The 24,083-nt window shown below is 38.4% G+C and overlaps 1 protein-coding gene across 1 annotated transcript in view; it reads left to right on the top strand.

The window, feature by feature from the left end:
• LOC101861689 (MAP kinase-activated protein kinase 2) overlaps positions 1 to 22,518 on the top strand; it is a 26,027-nt gene extending 3,509 nt beyond the window's left edge. Inside the window, exons 2-10 of the mRNA XM_005109478.3 lie at positions 8,748 to 8,890; positions 9,553 to 9,617; positions 11,439 to 11,518; positions 12,650 to 12,776; positions 14,058 to 14,133; positions 15,209 to 15,333; positions 18,458 to 18,543; positions 19,037 to 19,117; positions 20,046 to 22,518. Of these exons, the coding sequence (XP_005109535.1) occupies positions 8,748 to 8,890; positions 9,553 to 9,617; positions 11,439 to 11,518; positions 12,650 to 12,776; positions 14,058 to 14,133; positions 15,209 to 15,333; positions 18,458 to 18,543; positions 19,037 to 19,117; positions 20,046 to 20,183 (921 nt within the window). The 3' untranslated portion in view covers positions 20,184 to 22,518. The remainder of the gene's footprint in view (positions 1 to 8,747; positions 8,891 to 9,552; positions 9,618 to 11,438; positions 11,519 to 12,649; positions 12,777 to 14,057; positions 14,134 to 15,208; positions 15,334 to 18,457; positions 18,544 to 19,036; positions 19,118 to 20,045) is intronic.
• The last annotated feature ends 1,565 nt before the right edge of the window (positions 22,519 to 24,083 follow it).

Below are 24,083 nucleotides of genomic sequence, written 5' to 3'. Positions count from 1 at the left end.
CCTTACGTCAGGAGCTTCGTTAAAGTGACCGTTTTCCTCCAGTATTTTTGCAAAGTCCAGATGCATGCATATCTGCGTACGATCCCGTAACATCACGCCTTAACGCAGAGGTAGGACGTACGGTCCCCTAACGCCAAATACTATGGGGGCTTACGGTCCCCTAGCGCCAAGCGCTATTGGGGCGTACGGTCCCCTAACATCAGCCTTTATTAAATTATTTTGGTAGTGTCAATTGCCACCGAGTGGCGCGGTGGCAATTGACAAAAATTGACTTTTTGTCAATTGCCACCGAGTAAATTGGAGCTCTTTTGCGTTGGTGGGTAGATCTAGCTTATATTGTGCTCGAGTGCTCGCTGTTGTGCGTTCGCCTCTCTGTCCCTCTGTGTGTGTGTGTGTGTGTGTGAGTGTGTGTGTGAGTGTCTTTTCCTGACCCCCGTCCCCCGATTTATGTTCCCCGATAAAACGTGAATTTCTGCTTGATTTTATGTGTTTGTGACCTTAGAACTTCTAGAATTGCCTGTGTTGGTTCTACAGCAAAGTGTAGGCTAAGGCTAGCCTAGATCTAGCCCTACGTCTCATTGAAAACACGTCAAGTTGGTACCGTAGCTCTAGACTAGTCGTCCAATGAAATTAGTTGAGAACAAATTGACACATTAGACACACATTATGTATAATAATGCTAAAGATAGTGTTGTTTTCAGACTTGACACCGCTTCACTCGGTGGCAATTGACAAAAAGTCAATTTTTGTCTAATGCCAACGCGTCACTCGGTGGCAATTGACGCTACCAATTATATTACCTGCTTTTAATTTTAATTTTTACTTTTGGTAAAAAGATTGTACTTTACAGTCTTTACTGGACCACCGGTCAGAACTACTTTCGCTATGGCGCCCCTGGTGCCTAGTGGTCCGCTATTCTTCCTTTCGGAGCTCCCCTACTCACTCTCCTACTCAGTTTTCTACATCCTCATTCTTTGACTGTCAACACCTGACTGATGTCTCTTACCGGGTTTTTGAGTTATCACGACCATGCCACAGTGTCCTTTGACCCACGACACTGACACCTTGAGGCTAATTGGTCAACGGAGTGTCTACGTACACGGTAACCGGTCACCTAGCCTCAATATCTACGTACATGTTAACAGGCAACCGGGCACGTAGTCTCAGTGTCATGTAACTGGTGACTGGTGTAGCCATCCCCACCCGTCCCTGGACAGTACCTTAAAAAAAAAAAAAATCAATAATTCCCCCCATTCTGGAGCCCTATACTTCGCAGCGCACAGACTTTGAATGAACTTTGGTGACCCCAACTGGTACTCACAATGTGATGCACACGTACAGATTCACTGACAGGTCATGATGGCGAGCTTGACAAGACGCTTGTATGACGGCGCTTTTTCGGTAGTTCCCACCCTGCAATTGTTATATAAATTCGCCGGTTTTGGTCCCAAGAGTAGGGGGGTTTCAGGAGGGCCTGACCTAATAAAAATATGGTGGGGGGTTTCAGGGGGCATTCCCCCCTGAATTTTACCTCAATTTAATGTTTTGCAGTTGTTAGGTTTGATATCTTTGCTTGCTGCGAGTCAAACGTATAGATCTAGATCTAGATGTAGGTCAAGCTCAAATAAGGGGGGTGGGAACTACCGAAAAAGCGCCTGTACGACTTTCTTTTTTTCAGCGAGTGGCAGCACAGGAAAAAATATATTGATTTATTTTCATTCCGGTTACCGTGTACGTAGATACTGAGCCTAGATGCCCGGTTACTGTGTACGTAGACACTCCGATTGGTCAATCTAATCACGTGGTCCACTTCTATTTGCTCGCGATTCTGCTAGGCTAGGTCTAGGCATGAGAGATAGAACTTTTTTCTATCTCTGAGGCCTAGGCCTACTCCTGGTTCAGCAAAGTACAATCGAGGGCGAGAGATGCGCACAAGAGCTCATTTGCATAATTGCAACCCCCTCGGCCCTGCTCGCGACATGGCGAGTGGTGCGAAGCAAGGCTCGGCCTGTTCCAACTCTAATTAGATCTAGCCCGAGTGTCCACTTAGCTCCATGGTCTGCTCATGTTATTGTTTATGTGTGTGTGTGTTTTTTAATTATTGTTGCCCGGCTAGCCCCCCTGAAACCCCCCACTGTTGTTATATTGATGGCTTTCTTGTATTGATGCGGAGTGATTATTCTCACCCGGGGTGAGGGGGATATTATTCTCACCTGGGGTGAGAATAAAATTGATACTATAATAACGACAGCCTACTATTCTCACCCGTTTTTTTCGTTTCGGGCATCATAGGACCCCTGTCACTGAGTGCTCCAGGCGACAAAAGTCGCCCCCCTCTCTCACTCTCACTCCGCTGAGCATGCGAGGCGACTAAAATCGCCAACGGGCGGGCCAACTCTCGAGCACGGGAGGCGACTATTGTCGATTTGGGGGAAAACCTTATCTTTTGACTAAATAGCGTCGCCTTTTGTTGCTACAGTATTAATTTATTGGCTCTGTAGGAATATTTTACTCTTGAATGGTTTTACCAATCAAAATTAAGAAAAAAATAATCGTGGGTTCTGCTAGGGCTAACAATTAAACATGTTTTTTTCTTGTGTTGTAAACAAATTCCAATTCTAACATTACAATGACAAAAAATTACTAACATTATTTCAGTAAACAGCTTTCGGTTAAGGCTATTATTTTTAAAAACATACTACTCTGGCAAGTGAATTCCTTTCTGAATTTAGAATATATTTACACCTGTCTAGGGTTTTGGTGAAGATATGGGTTCATACTCTCAACTCAAGATTTAAAAAAAATGAAACAATAACAATCCCCTCGGGAGCCTAGAATAATCGGCCAGCGCTCTGGGGCAGCAGGTCACGAACGGTCACTCTCGTACAATTCACAAATTATTTTCTATCAGCCGTTCTCAACACCCAGGAAGGCCTAAGAATAAAAATCCATTGCATTCTCAGAGCGGGTGAGAATAATATATATATATTCATTTTATTCTCGGTGAGAATAACAATATAATGTTATGGCCGGCACTATTTCTCCGAACGTTCGGGAAAATAAAGCTGGGCACTATTTCTCCGAACACTCTGAAATCACATCCATTCCCGCAAATTTCGGATATTTATATATATATATACGTTACAGTTACATACTATTTGTATTGCTGTTCCTTTTTTATTTTTCCCTCTTTGTGGTGTTTTATTTTGTTGGTGTGTAATTTTTTTTTCTTGTTATTGTTCTGATGTGTTGTTTTTCTATTAATTTGTTTTTGTTGGGGAAAAGGTGGGGGGGATGCTGTATAGTGTAACGTCATTTAATTTGATGTTCTTACCTTCATTAGATTCTAAATATATATATATATATATATATATATATATATATATATATATATATATATATATATATATATTTAGATTTAAATGTGTTATAATGTTAGAGCGTTCCACCAAAGCCGATTAAAAGGCAGGCCCCTTGTGTGTGATTCCATAATTTACATGTAATAACCTGTACTTTGTTTTTTTAATTACGCACATTTAGGGTTAAAACAGCCAATCTTCTCCAGACTGGTGGACATACGCCCTTATTTGTTAATTTTTGTGGTTGTTTATGGGCTGTTCTAATTTTGATTTCATTCCGTTTTGAAACCTTTCTTTTTCATGTTTTTATACTCATCTAAAAATCTCTAGAAAATTTAAATAGATCTAGGCTAGACCCAAAAATTTGCTCCTTCTCAGACCTCGCAGAATGGCAGAATGAAAGTTGGCGCCGAACTCTTGCAAATAGGCGAGACCAGAAGCCGGAAACCGTTCGGAGAAATAAAGATCGGCACTATTTCTCCGAACGTTGTTTTTTTTTTGTTTACATGAAGGATTTTAGTGTTGGCTTTAGGAGTGACTAAATACAAAATAGGTTTCTGCCAAGGTTGAGCAGTCATGTTTTCTCGCAGTACCTTTTGAAGACATTTTCAAATGAAGTACATTAAAAAAAATAATATGTATAATCCAGGAACGTTGCCTCAACCACAACTGAAGTATCTGAATGTTCCGACATTTAAAAATCTCTAAAGTCCTAGAAATTGAATTCGATGCAAAAATGCTTCTTCCCTGTCCTCGCAAAATGGCAGAATGCCTAAATCTCGCAAATAACCAAAAAGTTTTGAGAAAGGAAACCGTTCTGAGAAATAGAGATGAAGTTTATTTTCCCAATCGTTTGGAGAAATAGTCACTTCGTTATATAAAACTTCAGAAAAAATTTACCCAACCACTCACACTACTTTCTAAATCTATAGGCTATGACTACGATCCTAATGATTTAATGATACAGTATTTTTGTACTCATCAACCTGTCTCACGCTCAGATATTCTTAGTTTTCTTGTAGACTACATTTTTATCTGCTACGAATTTTGACTTTATATCCACACTGCAAATTATTAGTTTATGAAATGATGAATATTTATAAACTTGAAATAGATCTATATTATAATAGGACCAATGGTTCAATTGCGTAGTAATGACTTGTTTTTAAGAAGGAAGTGGCTATCCTCACCCCGGATGAGAATAGAAATAAGGTTGACCTCTCACCCCGGGTGAAACTTGCCAGTTTTCTATTCTCACCCTGTGTGAAACAAGATCTGTTTTTCCTAATTTCTGAATACTGTCCATTGGTGTGGACGATCAAATTGACAAAAACAAAGGTAAAAAATTATGTAAAGACACAAAAGTAAATTAATTTGGTCGTCTACAAAGATGCTTCTGCTATTTAACTTTTTGAATCGAGCCGAACTATGCGGGTCGCCATTTTGTTTTACCCGAAAGTTCTCGCGCTACTCCTCTCTCTCTTTCTCTCCTTCCCCTCCCCACCCCCCTCTCTCTCTTTCTCTCTCACTGCCCACAGACAAAATTGCACACTTTCAACACAAGAGCGCTGGAAGGTTTGTTCAAAGTGAATGCTTACTGGTTGGCCTATCACGATGAAGGCGCACCGGATGAGAATAGCCAAAAGGCTTGCCTGCGCTATTCTCACCCGGGGTGAGAATAGAGGTGGCCTTTTAAGAACATGGGGAGTTTCAGGGGACCCCAAAAGAATGTGGGAGGTTTCAAGGGGGCAAGGCTCCCTGCCTTTCACCATGATTTGTTTTGGCAATTTTAGGATTTATATTTTAATTTACTTGAAAACGATTGATTTGCCATATATGTGTGTTCTGAAGCAAAAATTATGGCAGTTTAGCCTTCAAAACAGTGCACATGCATGCGGGTCTAAAAAATTTGTTGGGTTTCACTATATTTGAAGTTTTGCAGTGGGTCGAAAAGTAAAAGTTTACCAGTATTATTTTCAAATTGGCTACGTTCTCTGCGCCCTGAATGTAGTTAACAATTTAAGAATGATCTTGCACACGTCACCCCCTACCCTTTTCCTTTCGCTTCTTTTTTTCACCCCCTCCCGCCCCTCTTCCCGCCTTTGCCTTCTTCCATTCTCCCTTGTTTCTTCGAACGACTTTTATTTTCAAATTGTCAAGCAGTGAAGGGTCTGCACTCGGGAAGAGGATCAAAGTCGTGAGTCGTGTCCTGCGTAGTGAACGAAGGAGGCCTTGTCGACCTAGGCTGTTTTGTTGTGCTCGCCTTCGCCCTCTGTAAACTCTGTTGCATTCGGGCCACGGCTGCATTATTTTTCACACGAGTATTCCTGTGCTTTTTCCTCATTCACATTTCTTTTGAGTTTGAGCAACCGTAGTGCTTCAGTCGTGCCTCTGTGTCAATGGTGGAGGATTCACGGCGCTGTGAACGTAGTCACTGCGTATTATTTTACTCATGGACCCATCTCATGCTCAGTTATTCTAAATCACTTTTCTTGTTCATTTTTATCTGCTTTATACAAATTTTTGATATACATTGTATATATAATTATTATTATATCCCTGTATGTAAATTATTAGTTTATGAGATGTTAGGGATATTTTTATACGAACTACTTTATTACAATAGGACCAAGGGCGTAGTAATATTTGACTTGTTTTTAAACATGCTCCCCTTTCCCTAAAAAAATCTGTGTGCGGGTCTAAAAGTAAAAATTTACTAATGATACAGTGAAGTCAGTTAAAAATCTGTGCAACCGCTGGGTTTTCTTTGGTTGGGGCATGGGTACATTTTTACTTTAAGACTTAAAGTATCAAAATTCGTATAAAAAGCAGATAAAAATGAACAAGAAAAGTGCTTTAGAATTTTCTGAGCATGAGATGGGTCCATGAGTAAAATAATACAGAGACATGTTTTCAGGGATTTTATTTGCTTTTGGTTTACCGCTGTTTTCAGATCAACTATGTTTGGTCTAAATGGGGTAGGCCTAAGAAGTGTATTCTACTCCACTTTATTTATTGTAATTTATTTAGACCACACAACAAATACACTAGATCTAGAAATTGCTCATTTACATGCAACAAACATGACAAGAAAGAAACCTATAAAGTTTAATGACCTTTCATATGGAGAAAATTTGAACATCAGCAATTATTCTGTAGTGGACCTACACATATCATTTTAAAAAAAAGTGTTTTATGGTGCTTTCAACTGTCACAACTGCACAAGGTCATATGAGCGCATGGGACACATTAAGCATTTCCAGTTTGGTAGGAAGTAATTTTGAATTTTGCGCGGGTGGCAGCGGAAGTCAACTCTTTATCCATTTTAGGACCACGAAGGGATCCAAAATGTGTGCAACTTGCACATATATGGGATCTCTGAGATTTTTTCCGCCTTTATCCAAGAAGGCTAGGTGTTAGATCTTCCTAAGATCAGTGGTGTGACTGAAAGATAACAGTAAGAGGGAGCCAAGGAGCAGCATAGAAAGGAGGAGCAAAAGAAAGGGGTGGTGGGGGGGGGATTCTGAAAGTGGAGGCGAAAACAGGCGACAGAACACGATGAGAGAGCAGGAAAGGAGAAAATTATTTAGAAAAGAAAATTTTCCGTGGCTGTTAGGTTTTGAACTCGGGACCTATTGAATGAGAGATGAATACCATACCTCAAGACCACGAGAGCACACTCACAACCCCCCCCCCCCCCCCCCCCTGCTTGTCTTTACCGAGGAGTACAGTATTTCATCATCATCATCATCATTGTCTTTCTCACCCTGCACCAGGGTATAGGCCACGGACAAACACCTTCCACCTATCTCTATTCTGGGGTAGCCTTTTGATGTTATTCCTTGTCTTCCCACTTTTCTGTACATCGATTTCTGTGATTCTTCTCCAGGTTCCACGCGGTCTTCCCTTTGATCTCTTACCCTGTGGGTTCCTATCCAAAACTTTAGTACAGTATTTAGCAAAGGCTTAATTTGAGTGAAATTAGGTTTTGAATTCGGGACCTATTGAATGAGAGGTGAACACCATGCCATACCTCTTGACCACGAGAGCACACCCCCCCCCCTCCCCCGCGCCGCGCCGCGCTTGTCTTTATCGAGGAGTACAGTATTTAGCAAATGCTTAAGTCAAGTGCATACCCTACAAGTACTGAAGTGCAAGCTTTTTGTAGCAGCAGCGTAGATTCTTTTTGAGTGAAATGAAGTTAGAAATAGAAATCAAGGTTCATCAATAGAGATGTAGGTGTGATTTTATTTTTGGGCCAGTCACATGCTCAGATCTAAAGCACTGTTTTCTTAAATTTTTTTCTACTTAACACAGATTATTTTGACTTTATGTATTTCTACCTTGATATTCTAAGCTTTATGAGTGTGAGCATTGAAATGTTAAGGATGTGGTGTAGACAGTAGTGCAAAGGTTTGGGATGTTGCTGGACTTGCACAGTTTACACAGATTGTTTTATTTATATCACCTTAAGTTAATCTGTGCATAGAACCTGGTCATTGGGTTTTCTTGAGAATGTCATTATTGTTGTAAGTGTCTGCATGTTCTGCAAGAGGTTTGATTGCAACTTAGAACGTACCTTTTTTTTTTCTTTCGTTCTTCAGGAATGTCAGATACTTACTGAAGTGTTTGTTGTCCAGTGTTCCTGTTTCTTGTTGACTGTTGAGGGGTCTGACTTGGCAAATATTTGTCAATTTTTGTAATTTCCGAGGTGTCCAAATGTTCTTTTATTTAGCTTCTTACATGAAGAATATGGTTGAGAGAAATGGGAGCAGTCTTTGCTAGAAATTTGTATTTTATGCTATCACTTCTAAATTTTTACCTGTATCTGGGATGGCTTTTATTCATAAAAATGTATTATGTTATTAGAGAGAGAGAGTGAGGAAGAGAGAGAGAGACAGAGACAGATTGAGAGAGAGAGAGAGAGAGAGAAAGAGGATTACTATAGGAGCTGTGCGCTGCATATGTTCTTTGTGTTATTGTACTGCGCAGTGAGCACTTCTTTGTGGAAATGCGCTGTATAAATGCAATTTATTATTATTGTTATTATAAAGGCCACAGTGGGAGGCTCCCGTTTTCATCAAGTGTCGCTAGTGTGCTTATTTGTGTGATTTATTATACAGTGCCAGAGAAAATACCTCTTCGGGGAGGGGCATCCAGCCTTGTAAACAATCTCAGTTTATAAATGACGGTGGTGATTTTTTTTTTTTAAATTCTCAGGCTGACATTTTTTTTTCCGTAGACTGTCTGCACGAAGTATTTTTGAATTTTTAAGCTTGGAAAGTGTGAATTAGAGAAAAATTGTGTCTGTTTCTGAATATAAGTTGATGATTCTTAGATACGTGTCGATATTTATCGTCATAGCATGTTTTATTTTCTCCATTCCAGGTCTTAAAAGATGTTCCAAAAGCCAGACGAGAAGTAGATCTGCACGTCAGGGCTTGCCAAGGATGTGATCACATTGTTAGAATTCATGATGTCTATGAGAATAATTATTCGGGGCAAAGATGTCTTCTTGTTGTAATGGAATGGTGAGCTGGCTGTATTTGAATAAGAATCTTCTCTATTTATGATTACTTCGTAAATGTCATTAGTGTCAATAAATGTACTTAGATTTGTGTTGTTCTGAACCTGTAAACTATAGATATTTTTATTATTAATTCACGTCTGACTCTTTTTGACTGACCAGCAACCTGTAATGTAAGGAAGACTATCCTGATTCCTCTACGTTATATTTTATTTTTGGTGTCAGTCAATAAATATGATTATATTCAGGATATTAGTATTAATCAAGCAATATATTACTGATGGGTGTAATAAGCTCTGTTGAAATTTTGGAGGTAGAAATTCCTTTATCAGGGCTGCCCATTATTGAATTGGGCAGAATCATTATAATTTTTTTCCTTTTTTTACGAAAATATGATCGTTACGCCCATTTTTTCGATCTAGAAAAATGTATTTGTCATATGGCTTCCCCGACCCGTGCCCACCCTCCATAGCTTAGTGTATAAAGAAGAAGAACAATCAGACCCTGATAATCTAGGTCACTATATCTTGTGCAACTGTTTTATTTTTAACACCCTTTCTGCACAGAGTTCTTTCAGTTGCTCGCACAGAGCCCTTGTAGAATATAATTATGTATTTAAAAATTACTGGATGCTGACTTGATTCTTTTGCATCGATGAAATTACAGTATGGAAGGAGGGGAACTCTTCACAAGAATTCAGGAAAGAGCAGACACAGCATTTACAGAGAGAGGTCAGTTTTTGTTGGTGTTTATTAGACAGATTACTTTAATAAGTAATCAAAACGTTTGTCTAATGTAGGGCTGCCCATGAATTTCGCGGAATCTTTACGATTTATGTTTGATGATAATATGATCGTAACACCACTGTTTGCAATTTTTTGGGGAAATTTATTTGCCATTCAGCTACCCCCAACTGATCCCCACAATTCCAAAGTATAGGGAAGAATGGCAGATCCCGTCAGTCTGTGTCACTCCATCATGTACAGCTGTCTAAAGCTGGCATTTCATATGCCCGAATAACCGATGCGAACTTCGGGTACGAAATTCGGATGCGATGAAAAAAGAGCCATCCTTCCATATACCCAAAATTCATATCCGTCATCTGACTGAAATCACGGCACCAGTTCAGTCAGAGCAAGCACTCTACGTTGAAAACGAGAGAATTGTGCTGTAAGAACTCCTGTTTCTACGAAAGCAGGCTTTAAATTGCTTCGTCCAGACTTGATGATGGCCTTTCCTTCATAAGCTTTGCTTTCTTGGGTCGTTTTCTTTTCGAAACTTTGGTCCTATCACCGACAGCGCTGGCTGATGTGGCTGCGGCACAGACAGCAATCTAAGTTATGATTAATGTATGTTAGAAGTTATATTCAAGTGCATTTAAGGGGGGGGGGAAGTAAAATGCTATTTTTTGTTATTACCTGATTTAATCGATAAATGATAGCATAGATATATCTAGATTACATAGACTCCCGAAAGTTTCCCACAAACTTAAAAAAAAAGTGGTTGCCATGGAAATGGCAGCCGCCTTGAAAATAAACACCTCTTTTCAGTCTTGGTTTTAACACTTCTCTCTCGAACCAAGGAAATCAACATTTCGACGTTTTCCCCACTTACCTAGTGCTTCTATGCTGCGTCGTTCCTTTGAAGTAGATTTGGCGGGAAATAAGCCCCGTCCACTTCATAAAGAATTCGGGTGCCGAAGAAAAAAGTTTCGCTCCCTTGTGCGAAACAAAATCTTCGCATGCGAATTTCGGACTTGGCCTTGCGAAATTCCGGTATATGGATTTACACAATGACAAAAAGGTTGGTGCGAAAAAAATAGTTCGCCCGCGAAATTCGTACCCGGAATTCGCATTGGTTTTTCGGGCATATGGATTGTCAGCTTAGCTTAAGACATTTTCTCTGCACAGAGCTCTTATAGTCACTTTTCACTTAGAAAAACATTAGTTGTGCCAAAGCCAGGAGTAAGAACATTATTTTGACAAGATGTTTTAAAGTTCCTGCACTTTGGCTTTGTGGATCACAATCAAAATCAAAGGCTTTTGATGCCTTCTGTACTTCCATTGGTATCTTTTGTCCCAGGAAGATTCAAGCTTACAGCCCATAACTTACCCCCCCATCCCTTTTTTATCTTTTCTCAACCATGAAGAACCGTCAGAGACCTCTTTCATTACCCTTTGTATACGCCACATTCATCCTTGAACATTCAACTTCTGTCCTTGTAAAAGACTAGGGTAAAAGACTATCGATGGCCATTTGAATTTTTAAGCCAGATTATTTGTTTTTTATTTGATGTTTACTTTCTAAAACATATGCTGGTGGATAGGTATCTCTGCAAATAAATTCTCGTTATTGTAACTACTCATCTCAACATTTTCTTATTTTTCTACCAGTTTTTTTCTCGTTGGTTAATCTAATAATGTGAGTGCAGAAAGGGTTCTTTTACTTTATGTTGTGATTGACTACATGATGGTAGCCTAAGCTAAACTTTTATCTGATTGTGTTTTGCTGATCATTAAGTTTAATTTAAAAAATGATTTCTTTCTTTGTAGAGGCAGCAGGGGTCATCAGAGACATTGCAAAGGCCATCTATCATCTTCATTCCATGGGCATCGCACACAGAGACCTTAAGGTATATTTTGTACTGATGCCTTTTCCTTTGCACCCTGGTTATTGTCCCTTCTTCTCTCAGAGCTCTTGTAAAAAACAGGATCTAAAAGGAGCTACATTGGCAGATTGTGGGATGTTTGGAACAAAACACTGAGTTCAGTTGATGTTATTGAGGCTGAAGTTATAAACACTTCGGGGTATGTTACAATAACGGGTAACTGGGCTGAATTAAAATGGGAGTTAACCCCTGTAATGCTTCAGGTGACAAATGTCACCTCCCTCTCTCACTTTGCTGAGGATGTGACTAAAATCACCTATGAGCCGGCAAGCTTTCGGGCGTTCTTGTCGACGACTATTGTTGACTTTAGGGGGGGGGGGGGGGCTTTTTTTTGTGTGGAGAAAATAATGTCATCTCTACCTGCTATTATTAGTTCTGTTACTCCTGAATGGTGTGGACCTCAATGCAGCTAGTGCTTTGTGGCCGGTTATGAACTGTTAAGTCTGATTGAGCCCAGCCTGCATAGCACTTCTGGTGAGCATTACGAAGGTTAAACATATACAACTGGTTTGAATTGTCTCGGCTCTTTTTAAAAACTATTTTAACAAAATTAAGAATTGTTATTTTTAATCAGTATGAAAAGTTCTGTTTGTTTTGTTTCTTTCCTGTGTCAACCTTGCTTATGTACAAAATAAAAGTTTAATTTTATTTTCTATTCAACAAGTTTTAGATGTTACTATGTCAAGGGTGCAATCATGTCCTTTATATTCCAAGCAGATCATTCTATTGTTATATGTAAAAGAAATTTGTGTAAAATACAGTAAAAAAGCTTCTCTTCTTTCCCATCAAACTCCTATTCTTCTCATCGCTCCTTCTTTTTTGTGTTTTTGTAACTCTCTTGTAACATTTCTAATCTTTAGCACTTACATGACCTAAGTGTGTCGCAAGTGCTGTAAAACTTTTCCTTTACTTAATACTACCGTTATTTTGATCAGTTGGATGCAAAATGATACCTCGTCAAGGAGTTTTGAAGTGATATTCTGTCAAGTTCCAGGTAGGTTTGGTATATTTGTTTTGACATGAAGTCTAGTTAAGCTACTGAGACTATAGCCGTGGTGCTGCTATTTATTCTTTTTCTTCTTCTTTTCCTTCCAGCCTGAAAATTTGTTGTATTCAGACAAAACAGAGAAAGGTGTTCTCAAGCTAACAGACTTTGGTTTTGCAAAGGAAATCGGGCAGCAGAAATCATTGCAGACACCTTGTTACACTCCATACTATGTTGGTAAGTTAATATCTGGTTTAGAGAAGAGTTGGTCGAACTGGATTTAATAAAGTGTGTGTAAATAGAAATGTGAATACATAATTAAAAAGTCTTTAATTAAGGGGGCTCGCGGGTAGGGTCTAGGGCCTCGGAGACTGATTTTCACTCACTCTGAGCACTTTTTACTTTTGGTATTTTCCGATCCTCACTCAGTATATATTTTATTGACACTAGTCACTGAGTGATTAACATTAACAGAATTCAATTTTACAAGGTTCTACATTGTGTACTAACATTTTCGATGTTTAACCTGGTTGCCTTGTTGTTCTCTAACATTTTTCACTACTTTTTCCTTGCATATGCCGTTTTTTTTTTCTCCACCATTTTTAAATTTTCCAGCACAGAGACTTGACATTTGGCATATACTTAGAGAAATGGTTTGTTGTTGTAGTGGACATGTTAATTTGTTACAATTTGCTTTAGATTTTTTAAAACCATTTTTTTTAATGCACCAAAAATATTTTTCAAAGATCAAATTCCATATCCCCAATTTTGGATACTTCCTAAGTATAGTATCAAAAATCAAAATGGCCAGCTGCAGACACCTATTTATTTGTGGCATTTTGCAAGTTACAGAATTTATACAAATTCAAAATTGTAGAAATGGTGGAGAAAAAAAATTGTTTTTCCAATTTTCAAGATTGCCGCCATTTCCATTGCAACGGCTTACGTAATCAAGTGTGTCAACAGTTGAACATGAATCTTTTGTCTCATACTTACTGCCTGTGGCAAAAGTTGTTTCTGTTTGTCTTTAGTTAAAAATGCAGCCCTGTAAGTGTTGAACTCCCTTAAACAAGATTGGGGGGGGGGGGGGGGGGATTGGCTATATATGTGTTGTTTTCTTCTTTTCAAAGAGACTTATTTCACTTTAGTGGTAAAGGACTGTAATAGTTGTTAGTTTTAATGATAATGCTTGAGTTCCATGTGTGTGACAGTCATAAAGTTGTCAGTAGCTTTTAAATTATTCTTTTGTTTTTAGTTGTGGATGTTGCTGAGTTCTCAGTTTTCTTTATGTATCTTTTATTTTTTGACCTGTAATACTGAAAACCGATGTCTTACCTTTTTGTCTTGCTTTCAGTAATGTGGTTGGAGAGTGCTCTAGTGTAGTCCTTATCTCACCTCCTTTTTTTTGTATTATGTTACTTTTGACTGACATCTCTAATCTCAGGCACTTATATAACCTATTTGTGTTGCAAGTGCTGTAAAATGTTTTACTAAAGCTAAGAATTGTTCTGTTTTCAGCACCTGAGGTCTTGGGCCCGGAGAAATATGACAAGTCTTGTGATATGTGGTCATTAGGGGTCATCATGTATATACTGTAAGTATTAGGCAAATGAATGTGTGTTAATGACAATGTTATTTGCAAAATAAAGTTCTTTGATATGCCATGTCATTGGGTATGTTAGGTATTGCTTGGGTTGGAGTTATCAATTTTTCATGACAGCAATGGTTTTTAAAAGAGGAAAAGTTATTCTGTGTGATGATCTTTTTGGAGAGAATGAGATAGATAAAGGGTTGCAATGTCATATAATGGGGAGGATTGCTCACTCACATATCATGGCCAGAAGTGACCATGTCCATTTTGGCCAAAATTCCAAAATTTGCTCTTCGAAAGCGTTCAAATGATAGTGCACCATGTCTGTAAATATCATACCAATCCGCCTTGCAGTTTAGACACAATCACAATTCCCAATGTGTCTGTGTCCAAAAGTTGCCAATTTAACCTTGCCCTGAAAATCCATTTTGTCTCAAAACAAGCATTGTTGACATAGTCACCCCTAGCCCTCATCCGATGTACCTCCATCACAGGGGAAATTGCCATCCGCAAGCAAGGCGACATGAAATTAAAGTTTTTTGGGGCTGGCCATGCTGTCAGTTTATTTTTTAAGGGTCTTGTTTGCAGTACAGTGTATTGCAAATGAGTGAAAGTAAATTTAGGTTAGATGCTAAATTTATGGTTTGGACTAGTGCTTGCCAACCTGGGCAAAATCACTTGTGTTTTTGTAATTTTGGTGAATGATGGGGATCACCTGCGTCGCGACAAGTGTTATTTCTTGAATGTTTGTAGGTTGGTAGTACAAACATTTTTGCGTCTTAACCCTATTATTGTCTATCCTTACCATCTATTGTTTGTCATTCAATCTTACTTTCCTCTAGCACCAAATGACTGTGTTGGTGGTTGGTGGGTACTTTGGTGTGGCGTGCTCCTTTTCTTTCAAATATCATGTAGTGTTCTTATCTTGCCTCCTTTTATTTGAATGTTTCTCCCTTGCAACACCTCTAATCTTTGGCACTTATATGGCTAAATTGTGTTGCAAGTGCCATAAAACTCTTCCTAAACCATAAAACAAGTCTTTTCTCACACAAACCTTTTTTATCATTTTATTGGCCAGGTTGTGTGGGTACCCCCCCTTCTACAGCAATCACGGTGCGGCAATTTCTCCAGGTATGAAGAAGAGGATCAGGAATGGGCAGTATGAGTTCCCCAACCCTGAGTGGAGTCGTGTCAGTCCGGAAGGTAACTTGTTTATCTGTTATATAAATAATTAAAAATTTGTTGTAGTCGTCGCAGTGTGAGGATTTTTCAATGCTTAGGGACATTGCTTTGTAGAAATGTTCATTTCTTTGGCAATTCCATTTTCTGAAGTTTGAGGAAAATCTACCTAACAAACTTTATTTTTCTGATTTCTGATCTGAGATAAAAATTGTCATGCTCTCTATCAGCTTCTTATATCTTGTCTTGAGTGACCATTTCCTCATGTTTTAACTCAACTAAGGATAAATGTGACAAAAAGCCCATTTCTGCAGGAAAATATAGGGCTAGGTTTGTTAAATGTGGACAGGAAATATTTCTAATATGAAGTGAAGATGACTCGTACCTCCATCCATTCATGACTGGAAGTTGGATTCATAACGGTTGTGATATTTTATTGCACTTGAAATTTTGATGGGTTAAAAAGTTATGGTTGGAAGGGGGGGGTTGTCAGTTTAAAAACAGGATGGAGGGGAGGGGGGTGGTGCTTGTGATCTGTTTACATACCTGCCTACCCTACAGAAAAAATCGATATATTTCCGACTTTTTGGTCAAACTGCCGGTCCACCGATTTTGAGAGATAAGCCACCGACAAGCGCACAGCATGTCTTTATTGATGTAAAGTTTCAGATCTTTGTGTGTAGTAGGCCTACACTTTATGTACCAATTTAAAATTACCACCCATCCATTTATAAAACACTAGAGCTAGAAACTAGATCACGGACCCAACACGCGAGGTGCCGGCATGCAAGAGGCGCGTGATCACTATGCGGTATGTGATTGACTGCCTAAAACCAGAGAGTTTTACAGTAATACAATGTTAAAACTGCTACAACTGAACAGGTTACCAATGACGTCCTTGCGGATTTTCCCGATACTGCTTTGCCATAGAGAGTGTAGAGGGGTGATCGGCCACAGTTCAAGCGATGTCGCGCAATTCAACATATTTTCATGCAAATTGAATATTAGTCTTAATGATCCAAAGATAGATTTCGAAAAAGTGATAGCAGAACTAGATTCTGCACTAAAAATCACATGAAGATGCCAAGTTTCATTCATATACATACTTCAACTCATTACTGACTTATGAACAGTTTTTCCTCAAAATACATTACAAAAACGTGTCCCACTTTTTGGCAATATTTTCCTATGAAAGCCCCCCCAAAATTTTGAGACAAAAAATCCCAATAACTTTTTTATGAATGGATTTTTATTTACAATTTAAAAACCACAGTTCCTAGAATTTACTCTTCTTTCATTTAAGCCGGATGAAAATTAAATTTTTCATTTTAATTGCTAATTTTTGTTTTTTGCTCTTGTTTGTCATTTTCTACATTTGTTTGAAGTCGCAAACACACTCATGTATGTGTGGGTCAAAATATATAAGGGTCCCCAATTAAGTATGCGGCAAGTGGTAATAGCCTACTACAGATTTTTTAGGTCAACTGCAGATTTTTGGACAAAAATTTGTGTCAACTACAGATTTTGGCCCGGGCAATGTTGGCAGGTATGAGTTTATATACAGGAAGGGAGTTTTGGTCAATTAAATATACAATAGTCTGCGCCTAAGATCTCAGTGCTCGGGAGCAAGGAAAATGCGGGATCTTTTGCAGACAGGACCTTAGCCAATGCACCAGGGGAAAAATCCACTGTGCCCCGTGTTCAGGACCACAGTTTGCAAAATGTCCTCCCTTTACTCTGAAATGAACTGATGTGACCCGTGGGTGGGTTTATGGCTTATGGCAAGCAATATTATCCTTATCCTAATTCACGAGAGTGGCTGATCTGTGACGCAATAAGCGGTTCAATGATTACAAATTTTCACTTTTGGTTGATCTGCTGTGCCCGCCCGGGTGTTTACTCTGTAAATTATGATCTGAAATGCGGGATCTTAACCAAATATAGACCTTCGGAGCAGGATCTTAGGGTGCCTTTTGTGAAGTAGAAAAACTATTCTCTCAAAACAGGGGGATCTTAAGTTAACCGGGATCGTAAATAGTAGTGTATAGGGGCTACGACACCAGTGGCTTAATTTCCTGTCTCCAGTTGGATATTTCAATAGAAATATTTGATAAATACTTGCTTGAACAACCATAAGTAAAAATGAGGTCTCTCAGCCTCAGCAAAGGAGTAGTTTGTCTTACTTCATTATCAGTTGTCCTCGCAAAGCTGAAGTCGTGCTAATAATATGATGGTCTTCAATTATTTACCTTCTTTTTACTTTAACGAGCATTTGCAGCTCTCTGTTGTGGGAATGGGAAAATTTCTATGATTGTAGCGCGGCACAGAAACCACGACCTGTGAGCCAGATCTGACCTGTAAGGTCAGTTCATCTAGCCCAATGCTGTGCCATTTTATGCTCAGGACTTGGTAAAAAATAATTCAGTTTTTTCTTTGAACTCTACAGTGCAAATTGAACGTGCCTTTATAACTTCTAGTTTGTTGTTTTTTTTTAATTTGAAAAAATTATTGATGGATTTTGAGTATTAATAAATCAATAGATTAGTTTTCTTATTTTTCAAATGTGTTCAGTGCATTTTATTGAACAAATAGTTTTAGTTATCTGGGCTGCACTCCACATTCTCTCAGTTATCTGGCCCTCTTTGAAAAAAGTTATGTCGAACCTTAACATAGACAATCAAAAGGTGTTCCTTTGTAATTAAAGGAAATGTAATTGTATGAAAGTAGCACCGGGCGTAAATGAATGCTGCTACACTTATTGTTGGCAAAATGTAGAACAATTTGTATCAATTTATTACCATCTGTATTATAGACTCTTCACTCAAAGAAAATAAAGACTTGAAGATTATTTTTGGCTATTCCTATCAAATAAGCTGTCAGATACTGTTCAAGATATATGCCTACTCAGTTTATAATAATAATAATAAATAGCATTTGTATAGCGCATATCCCCGCTCAACAGCAGGCTCTCTGCGCTTTACACTATATTATTACCCCAGCAGACCGTAGAACACTCCGAAACATTCTCAGCTTCCGGAGAAGCATACAGTGCAAGCTGCGGATTTCACGCACTCAAACACTATCAAACAGACAAGATCTTGGTTTGGTTATGTCATTCCTAAATTTTATTGTTTCTTTCATTTTTCAGCGAAAGACCTTATCAGAGGGTTATTGAGGACTGATCCAGATAAGAGGTTGACTATTATGCAAGTTATGCAAAACAAATGGGTGTCGGTAAGTACACATTTGAGCACAAATTCTGAGGCATTCTATCTAAAACTGCTGACAAGCACCACCAAACAGTGCGGATCAAACTTAAACTTTTGTTTTCTTGAAATGTTATACATTTTCTCTAATTTCATTCATTCTAATGTAGAACAAAAAAGTATGCAACGCTGGAGTGAACGTGTTGAAAACTGAATGATGCACTCATGTGGGAAAAATAAGACAGCTGTCAAATATCATTTTAGATTAAATGACATCTTAACTGTACAATTTTTCTTAATATATCGTATAATACGTGTTTAAAATTGTAAGAAATTCGTATTCCTTACTGCACTACGATGTCATTGTCATCTGCTGAATAACATAATTTTGTATGTCTATCGAATGACTGTTCGTGTATATGTGTATGAGTATTGCTGTGTGTGTTGTATTTACTATCTGTTGCAGAAATTTCTTTGTGTGGAGGTAAATAAAACGTTCTGTCATAACTTTTGATTGGCAGGATAACACCTTAGTGCCGCAAACGCCGCTGATGTCTGCCCAAGTATTGAAAGAGGAAGAAGACGTGTGGATGGATGTTCAGGTGAGGACTCAAATATATGCAATCTCTCACATCCAATCTAAAAAAACCCCAGCTTTTCTTTTCAGTTCTTTAAAATTTATTCCAAGCTGGTTTTCCTTGTCCCTGTTTGGGGAAGTTATATTTTTATCATCAAGTACAGTTGAACCACTGCAAATGACCTCCCTGTCCAAAACAATCACCTGTGCAAACAATCATTTCCCACTCCCCACCCCCCTCGCCTGTGTTCTACGTTATGATGTCACTGTAAGATAGAAACAATGGAGGGGACTGCCTGCAACATAGATCTGAGGTCATAACTAAATTTTACAGGAAAAAAGTTTGCTATAGTTAATTTCCATGTTTCTCATTTATGACATCAATAATGATGATATAATATATAGTCAAGACTGTCTAAGAGGAAAAATGTGGCCGTCTTAGACAGGCTGCAGTCTTGCACAGTGTCATGATAATGTTCAAAACTACGCAAGGGAGGATATGGAAAGTGGCCGTTTGTTCAGGTGATTGTCTTATACAGGTGGTTATTAGAGTAGTTTTGATTGTATATTTTTTTGCCTGGTTATCGATAATAAAAAATGCTGTTCTGAGTACAATTGATACTTTGTAGTTTGTAGTGAAGGGTGTTTGAAGGCAGTGATCTAGATTACTAGGTAGCTAGATAGCTGTGCTCCATGTGCCCGAGATTTGCCTCCAGAACTCATCCCAAGAGGGTCTCGGCTGGTCTGAGGAGGTATCACTGGTATATGGCTATAAGGAGCTGGAAAGTCTTAGATTTTAATTTCTCTCATATAATGTGTCAGTAGTTACACCCTAGATTGATTTGACAAAATTTTGTCTGTAAAGCCAAGTTTCAACCCATTTTCTGTTTGAAAACGTTTGTCTCTTTTGTTGTGAGGAAATAATCAGATAACTTTTGTTTTGTCTTTAACAGGAGGAGATGACAAATGCCTTAGCTACCATGCGTGTTGACTATGACCATGTTGTTAACATTAAAAACCTGCAACAGTCCAACAACCCTCTGCTGAAGAAGAGAATGAAGCAAGTTCCAGATGGTGCGGCAGCTATGTAGAGCTTGAATGGAAGTAACAACTGCCTCGCTATCGATTCTTCTTGCATTGTATAAGTTAGATTGCTCTCAGTCACTTGCAAATGGATGGAATAAGGAATCGGTTGTATTTTTTTCTCCTTCCTTTGGGAGGGAAAGGTGCAATTTGAGCAGCGGAGTGTGGTGTGAAAGGTCTTTTGTATGTGGTGTATTATGAGTGACTGTCAGTTGCACAAGTAATAGGCTACATTATCATCTTTTTTCTTCTTCTCATAGCTTCCAATCAAAGTATAATATGCCTATGAGCCTATTTAATTACTGATGATGTAATAGTGGAAAAATGTACAGATCTAAGCTTGTTTTGTGTCACTACGCCAAGATATTAGACCAAAGGGGAAAAGACATCATTTCTTTTTCCTTTTGATTTAAGTGTGTCATTTTGGTACGTTATGCAGTCTGCGTTTTTGTTTCTTCTTAGCTCACATTTAGAATTATTTGTTGATTTATGACAGTCTAAAGACATTATTGGTACAGGCAGTGATTGTGCGAGATGTATGATTTTTGTTCTTCTATTTTACGAAATGTAATGATAATTTACTCAACTTGTAAGAAATTTTATAAGTTTCCCAAATGCCACTTCGTTTATTAGAATCACCATGGGTTCCTTTTGTTGTGATATCTACCTGTTATTGTCATTTTTTACTTGATTTTTACAAATTGTTGTTCATGCCTCTTTACTTAATCAGTAAAATACACCCTTTGAAAAGCACAAGGACCTCCTTTTTGTGCTTTCATCATTTGCCAAGCCTCTGTCTACCTTATAGAGTTTGGACACATGATCTTTTAGAACACCTGTTGTCGTGGGGATGTGTCCTGATGAATAAAGCAATTGTTGCTCTCGTGATAGTTTAGACCGATTATTGACAGCCGGAATGTGTGACCAAGTCTGCATTGCAATGGTCGTTTTTTTTTTTTTTTGTGTCTTGTGTTACTCACATTATTTTACTTTGAGACCTGTTGATGGAGAACGGGTTCTGACCAGTTTAAGCTTCCACTCCTTGCTTTCCACCTTTACTGCCACCATGGTGTGGTTTTCCATTTGAGTTAATACTGATGACTCGAAGTGCCTAACTAGTGTGTAGTTCTTTCAGAAATGTATGTCTTTTTGGAAAATTTGTGCTTTGAAAAGTGAATTAACTAAACACATGAGATAGTTACTGTTATTTTTTTTCTTGAAGAAATGTTGAATTTCAGTGGATATATATGATATACAGAATGACAGTGTAGGTGATATGTGTTCATCGGATATTATTCGAGGGGGGGGGGGGACACTTTTTGGGGGATAACCATTGTTATGGTTTTGGCTTAAGTTTTTTTTTCTTCTGTGAAATGTCAATATACATGGTTACGAGTCTGTCCTAAGATGGAAGTCCGTCCTCTGGATGTCAGTGAAGACTATTCTGTCTGGCAGATTTTGGGTTGAGGCAAACCTGTGTGTTAGCAGCATGTGTTATTTTGTTGTTGTTATTACTAGATGACTTTTGGATTTCTTAAATAGGCTTGAAAAGCCAGTCTCTCGCAGTCGCAAAGACTTTTTGTTATACATGTTGGCCTTATTGTTTATGTTGCCACTGTTATGTACGTGTGTGGTGGGGGATACATAGAAAAGGGAGAACCTGACTTGTTTCTTGTGGGACTGGACAGGGGTAGGTGAGAGTTAGTGGTGATGAGTTATGTAGCCCATCGACAGGCACCGCCACTTCTGGGCCATCTGTTCTTTGGTGTGTTATTATTGGCAGACAGTACCACTGCTCCGATCTAGCTGTGAGTTGGTGGAGTTTTTATGTTTGTGTTGTTGTTGTTGTCAGTGTGAAAGCATTTGAGTTAAATGGAAAGAAGTTAAGAACAAAGCCTGTAAAATCCAAGGTTGTATTCAAAGCAGCAGTTTGGGCCGTCAATGTAACAAGAAAACACTACCCAAACTCTGTAGGAGAGAGAGTACAGTTTTAGAGTTACAGCTTAGAGGAAGATGGGTTCATGTTGAAACAGTACGAGTCGCAACTTGGAGAAACCCTTTTTTTCCTGACGACAGAACTTGGAACTTTTTTTATGGCTATTAGCTGTAATCATCATCTATGATTGTATTCTTGGTTTGTGTATACATTTACATTCTTTACGGCATGACAGGAAGTGAGTATGTTTGGGAGTGAATGAGAGAGAGAGAGAGAGAGAAATTATTTTGTGTTGCAGAAATTAGTGTAAGCACACTGTCAAATTCCTTTACAAATGGAAAATGTCAAGTTTGTCTTATGTCTTATCTTGTCATTTCCTAATACAAGACCTGAAAAGAAATTTTCCAGCCAGTGGTATTTCACTTTTATTGTTGCTTTGTAATGTTAATGTCTGCACACTATCAGCTGCATGAAGGGGGCCATTGAGATTTTCACCAGTCCCGGTAACCTTCCCATTTAGAATTCTAACTTACAGCGAATCAACTCTTTGAGTGTGCACTTGTTACTACCTCTGGGTTCTAATTTTCTGTTGTTCATGAATTTCACCCGCGAGCCTTTTCTGTGCAGGGAGCTCTTTAGACTTTTGATAACTCATGTCCTCTTCAGTGGTGACATAAGGATCTATGTTGGTGGTTGGATGACGCCACTGGTAGGTTCTATTTCCCTTCTTTCCCTCTGTTGTTTCTGCCTGTCTGTCTTACTTTTCCCCGCAATAAATGACTGTAATTGTTGTGTGAATGACAGTCATTAATGAACAGAATCGGACCGAAGAGGTTTAAAGAGACAAATTTGTTCAGTAAAAAAAAGTAATTTAAAAGATGGAGCCAAAGTGCGCCAATGAACATTTGTCAGCGGACAAAGAAATATTTTTACTGGGGATTTTGTCCTGATGGCAAGGTCAGTTCTATTTGAAAGTGAACGAGTTAAGGGAAAAGATACCTTATGTATGGATTGATTGAAGAACTCCTATGTGAGGCAGCACAGTGAAACCAGGCTCTCATCAATTTTAGGGCATATGGGGGTTATTGGTATCATGTTCAAGCCTGCTCATTTGCCTTCCTTCTGATGAAAAAAGTATCCATATATATGCTGAAAAGAAGTTGAAATATTTGTGATTGAAGGAGGTCAGGGTCACCTGGCTTCAGAGGTAAAATTAGCGAGAAAATGACCGCCAAAGTTTGCTGAATTCCAAAGCTTGTGAGTCATTAGAAACTGCAAATTTACATTTTTGTGCCTTAAATCAACATTTTTCAGTAAAATTGACACAATTATGTGTTTTTAAATGAACCTTAAAGGTGTTGGGTAAAAAAACCCAACAATTCTATATAAATTGCCTGATGGACTGAAAAATGCCAATTTCTTTGATTTTATTATTTTGACGAATGCCTGATTTCACCACGCTGCCTCACATATACATGCATTTACACTCACACGAGAACCAAAATTTGCAGATCTTATATAGATATAGAGAATGTACAACCAAGTACTTTTAAGTAGGCATGTAACAGCTAGCTCAATAGGATTATTTTACATTGGAGATCCTTATGCATTGATATATTTCATATCTATGAAAACATACAGTTTCCGCATTTCACAAATCTTAGGTATTATATGTGTACTGAGATCTGTTCTGTGGTGCTCTTGTGTGGTTTGCTTCTTTTTCTTATCAAACATCTATCGTCCTTATGTCTTTTCCTTATTTTCTGTGTGTGCAAATGCTGTAAAAGTAAGTAAAACATTTAAAACAGTGAAAAAAAAGTTTTTATTTCATTCATCAATTACGTCTTCTTTCCTTTTTCTACCATGATTTGAGCAGGTTGAATTCAGTTCTTACATGATCATGTCATGGTCTGTATGCACATATATTCTATCTCATAGGCTTTTACGGCCATATCTGACATGCTCGCTAATT

This window comes from Aplysia californica, unplaced genomic scaffold, assembly GCF_000002075.1.
Source record: "Aplysia californica isolate F4 #8 unplaced genomic scaffold, AplCal3.0 scaffold00782, whole genome shotgun sequence".
Taxonomy (NCBI): Eukaryota; Metazoa; Mollusca; class Gastropoda; order Aplysiida; family Aplysiidae; genus Aplysia; species Aplysia californica.
The sequence above is the reverse complement of the archived record's forward strand: the minus strand, read 5'-3'. Positions and strand labels throughout refer to the sequence as shown.